The 4756-nt window shown below is 42.2% G+C and overlaps 1 protein-coding gene across 1 annotated transcript in view; it reads right to left on the reverse strand.

The window, feature by feature from the left end:
• Positions 1-4756, reverse strand: part of LOC101980138 (transmembrane protein 180) — a 32112-nt gene that overhangs the window by 17830 nt on the left and 9526 nt on the right. The window contains exon 3 of the mRNA XM_005351172.1: positions 838-992. Within this exon, the coding sequence (XP_005351229.1) occupies positions 838-992 (155 nt within the window). The remainder of the gene's footprint in view (positions 1-837; positions 993-4756) is intronic.

Raw genomic sequence — 4756 nt, forward strand, 5'->3', positions numbered from 1 at the left:
GGGACTGGAGTTATGGTCTGTTGTGAGTCACCATGTGGGTGATAGGAACTGAAAGGAACTGAACCTGGGTCCTCTGCAAGAGCAGTAAGCTCTCTTATTGCTGAGTCATCTCTCCAGCCCTCCATCTTATTTTTGAGACAAAGTCTCTTTTGTTGAACCTAGGGCTCACCAATTGAGCTAGGTTGACTGGCCAGGGATCAATGAGCTCCAGCGATCTTGTTGTCCCTACTCCATGCCCCATACCCCACTCCCAAGCTCACTCAGGGTTACAGACACATGCTGTTGAGTCTGGCTGACTCTCACACCTCTGAGAAGAGCAGCTTACCAGCTCAGTCATTTCATAGTCCCTCATTGGGCTTTTTGGTGGAGAGGGGGGGGTTGTTTGCTTGCTTGTTTGCTTTGTTGTTGCTGTGTTTTGTTTGTTGGTTAGTTGGTTTTCTTTTCTTTTTTTCTTTTGGTTTTATTTTCTTTTTGAGACAATGTCTTACTCATAGTCCAGGTTCATCCAGAATTTATGGCAATCCTCCTGCCTCAGCCTCTGGCGTGCCAGATTACAGAGGTGAGCCACCTAGCTATTAAACACAGTTTGTCTTTGCTACAAATCTATTATATAAAATGCTTTCAAAACACAAGCTGTTAATATTCAAACAATTTCACTGGCAGGTACAGCGCCCCAGCCTACAAATGGGAACTAAACTTCATTCAGATTAAATATGTTAAGCCTGGCGTGGTGGCTCATGTTTATAACTCCAGCTAATCAGATTAAAGATATCTCAATGTTTAGAAGGTTCTGGAAAAGCGTGGTATAATGCTGAAATGGTGCTGGCATTTACTTACATGATAACAGTGAGATAAACAGCCAAACAGTAATAGTATTCCTGTCCCAAAAGTAACATGACAATGGCAGCTGCTCCTTCTAGGTAGAAAGAAATTAAGATAATCTTATAGTAGCCATATTTCTTCAGCCAGGACTGACCTAGAAGTACCAAGCACTGCAAGGGAAAGAGATTGACACCACGTTAAGAAGGAACCCACCCCACCCATTAATTCTGCTTACCTGTGATGACAAAACCTGCCTCTCCTTATGAAAGTAAGTTGTTCTGAACTACAACATCTGTTCCCTCACAGCTTAGACTGTCTTGACTGGGGAGGTGTTTGTGGGTTTAGTTTGATTTTGAGATGGAGTTTCTCTATGTGGCCCCCTCTGGCCTGGAATTTACTGTGTAGCCCAGGCTAGCCTTGAACTCTCAGTAATCCTCTTGCCTCAGCATCCCAAATGCTGGGAGTATAGATGAGTCACTACAATCAGCGGTTAATCCATATACATAAAAAAAAACTGAAGGCTGGGCGATGGTGGTGCACGCCTTTAATCCCAGCACTCGGGAGGCAGAGGCAGGCGGATCTCTGTGAGTTCGAGACCAGCCTGGTCCTCAGAGCTAGTTCCAGGACAGGCTCCAAAGCCACAGAGAAACCCTGTCTCGAAAAACCAAAAAAAAAAAAAAAAAAAAAAAAAAAAAAAAAAAAAAACAACTGAAGGGCTAGGGATGTATCTGGGTGCTCAGAAAAACAACCATAGGCATTAATGCTGTATGAATATTGAAGAAAATGCAACAGTTTCCATAAAACATACAACTTCCCAGAAAGTGAAAGGCTCAACCAAAACTAAAACAAATGCAAAGTTTACAGTCGGAGTTAGTTAAAGCCCAGCATTGACTCAAGATAGGTCCTTACTAAGCATCTCATCGTCCACACTGTGAGGTGAATCTGAAACACCCCTCATCCTGAAATCAGTGTCTAGGACACAATACCCAGGGATCCTCCTGTTTCTTCTGGTTAAGTGTTATGTATTTGGATCATTCCAACAGATTCACACTAGGAACTTGGGGTTTTTTTCCTCTCCCAGTTCTGAAGCTGTTCGTTGTTCTAGACTGAAAAGTCTGCTACATGTACACGCTTGTGCATTCGCAAAGATCAGAAGACACTCTTTGTTTTCAACATGAAAAGTGCATTGTTTAGCCCAGAGAAGCTTCCACTAACCGAACGTACATACATTGCAGTAGAAGAGAATTTCGAACAATGTAAGATGAATACAAATGTCCTTTAATAAACAGAAGGCTTCCCCTCCGGCCCACTCTTTGGCTTCCTCCTCTACTTTCAAGGAACAAGAGCTCATTTTCTAGAGACTGAAGACAGTGGCCCCGTGGCCGACAAGGTCCAAGGCATTTCTCAGAGGGGATGTACATAAAGCACCCAGCAGGCTCCGGGACGCTCCTCTGTGCAATTAGAGTCACTCGTGTCCAGTTACTGAAATGAAGCTGCCTTGTATCAGCCTCTAATACAGAAACATGCAGGAAGTCAGTAGCGCAAGAAATATGACAGAGTGCAAACGCAGTATTTGGAAATCAGAGCCTACATCTGAATCCCAGCTTTGCCACTTTTAATTTCCTGTGTGTTCAAAGACAAGTTACTTCACCCAAGACACATTTTCTAATGTCTAACTCCTCTCCCGTCTTGACTTTTTACTCTGCTTTATTGCAGTCTACCACAGAGCAATATCCTTATCATTCCCCTTTCCCTCATTTAGGTTTTATAGTCAATGTATAAGACATTCAATAATTTCTAGCTATTATTCTTGTGTGCAATATGTAGAAAGACATGGGCCAATGATATTATTTCAAAAGCTCATAGTAACAGAAAAAGAGAAAGACTTTGTCTAAAATTAAAGCCTTCCAGAAGACAGAATTTGGCTTCTCTTTCACATGTCCACCTGAGTAGGAAACTTCACATAGCTTGTCCCACCTACGTGTTGGCAAAGTCACCCACAGAAGCCTAAAGCAAACTAGAGCTGGGAAGGCAGTGTTGTGGTCTTGGTGTCTTGTCTGAGCTGTTCTTGTGTGCTAGCAAGAGCCCGCATCTCCCGAGGGTTACCTTTATGCTAGGAGTCATGGGGTGTCCTCCTTTGGTCAGTCCGCATAGTGACTGCATTACAGGTTCCATTTTTATTTTCATTTTGTAAATGATGATAAGGAGATATAGAGAAACTGAGTAACTTGCTGAAGATCATACAGTTAACAAATAGGATTCCAAAGCAATCTGCTTCTCTTAGGAGAGAAGGAACAGCTACTGGAGAGCAAGACCACTTGGCATCCTTAGCCACACCACCACGCACACACCTGATTTCAGAAGCTAAGCTGGGTTGGGCCTGGTCAGGACTTGGATGGGAGGAAGACTACTCACATGGTTTTTTGTTTGTTTGTTTGTTTAGATTAATTTTCAATCTATAACCCAGGCTGGCCTGGAATTCATACCAATCCTCCTGCCTCAGCCTCATGAGTAATCACATGAGCCACCAAACCTGGATTGTTCCTTCTTTTCTCCTTCATTTATTCATCCTTTTGAAATGAATGTCATTGAGCAGTCAGCTCAGAAAGGGCAAACACAGTGTCACCTCATGACTGTGCCCAATGATTTAAAGGGGTTAAACTCATTTACCCGAACAATGACAATTCTCATGAGCTATCATTTTTAATATCGTATTTTATGCAAGTGTCATTTACCTAGAAATGAAAAATACATTAAAGCAGCTTTGTATTTCATATGTTCTTGTGAGGGCTTAAGGAAGAGGGCCATTGAAATCTTTTGGGCACATTTCTTTCAACATCTAACAGCGAGGATAAGACTAAGAGAACTATCTACTAGATAAATATATAGCTTAGTGGTAGAGCAATTGACTATACAAGGCCCAGGTTCAATCCACAGTACTATGAGAGACAGAAAGAGTCATTTATTGAACATATATTTGACACAGAACATATATCCAGAACATACAAAGAATTTCTGCAACTCAATAATATGAAAATTAAATAATACACCAATTAAAATTTTGACAAAATAGTTGCCAAGGTACGGTAGCTCACACTTGTAATTTCAGAACTCTGTAGACTGAGGCAGGAGGATTGCCACAAGCCTGAGGGCAGTCTGGACTACATAGAAAGTTCGGGATTATCATGTGAGACTCAAAAAAAATGAAAAACAAACAAAAAATTGAAAAGTAAGCACTTGAGAAGACGTTCAACATCATTATTAATCACACAGAAAATAAAAAATATAATATGCCATAGCATGTCTTCTAGCATAGTTAAAGTGAAGAAGATTCATTATATGAAGTGTCAGTGAGAATACCAGGCGACCAGAACATTTGCACACCACTGACATAATATAAAAGGTGGATGAATGAGTAAAGTGCCTGGTTACACAAGCATGAGGACCTGAATTTAGAATTTACATCCCCTGCACCCACACAAAAGCCAAACATGGAAGTGAGTATCAGAAACCCCAGCACTGGACATAGGCAAAAAGAGACAGATCTTGGAGGCTCGCTGGCCACTCAGTCTGGCCAAAATGGCAAACTCTAGTCTGGTAAGAAACCTCACCTCGGGACTTGTTTTTACGGCATGTTCTGGCTTTTTGGGACCCTAGTCTATATGGATGAACAGCTCCCTAGGCCTGGATGTAGAGGGGAGGGCCTTGAACTTCCCACAGGGCAGGGTTCCCTGCCCTCTCTCAAGCAGGGTGGGAGAGGGAGGAGGAGGTGTGGGGGAGCGGGAGGGGATTGGGAGGAGGGAAGGAAGTGTAAATAATTGAATAGAAAAAAAGAAAAGAAAAGAAAAGAAAAAAACCTCACCTCAAAATATAAAGGGAAGAGCAACAGAGGGAAATACCTGAAGTCAGACTCTAGACTCCATGCGCACTTAGA

Source organism: Microtus ochrogaster, chromosome 8, assembly GCF_000317375.1.
Source record: "Microtus ochrogaster isolate Prairie Vole_2 chromosome 8, MicOch1.0, whole genome shotgun sequence".
In the NCBI taxonomy this organism is placed as follows: Eukaryota; Metazoa; Chordata; class Mammalia; order Rodentia; family Cricetidae; genus Microtus; species Microtus ochrogaster.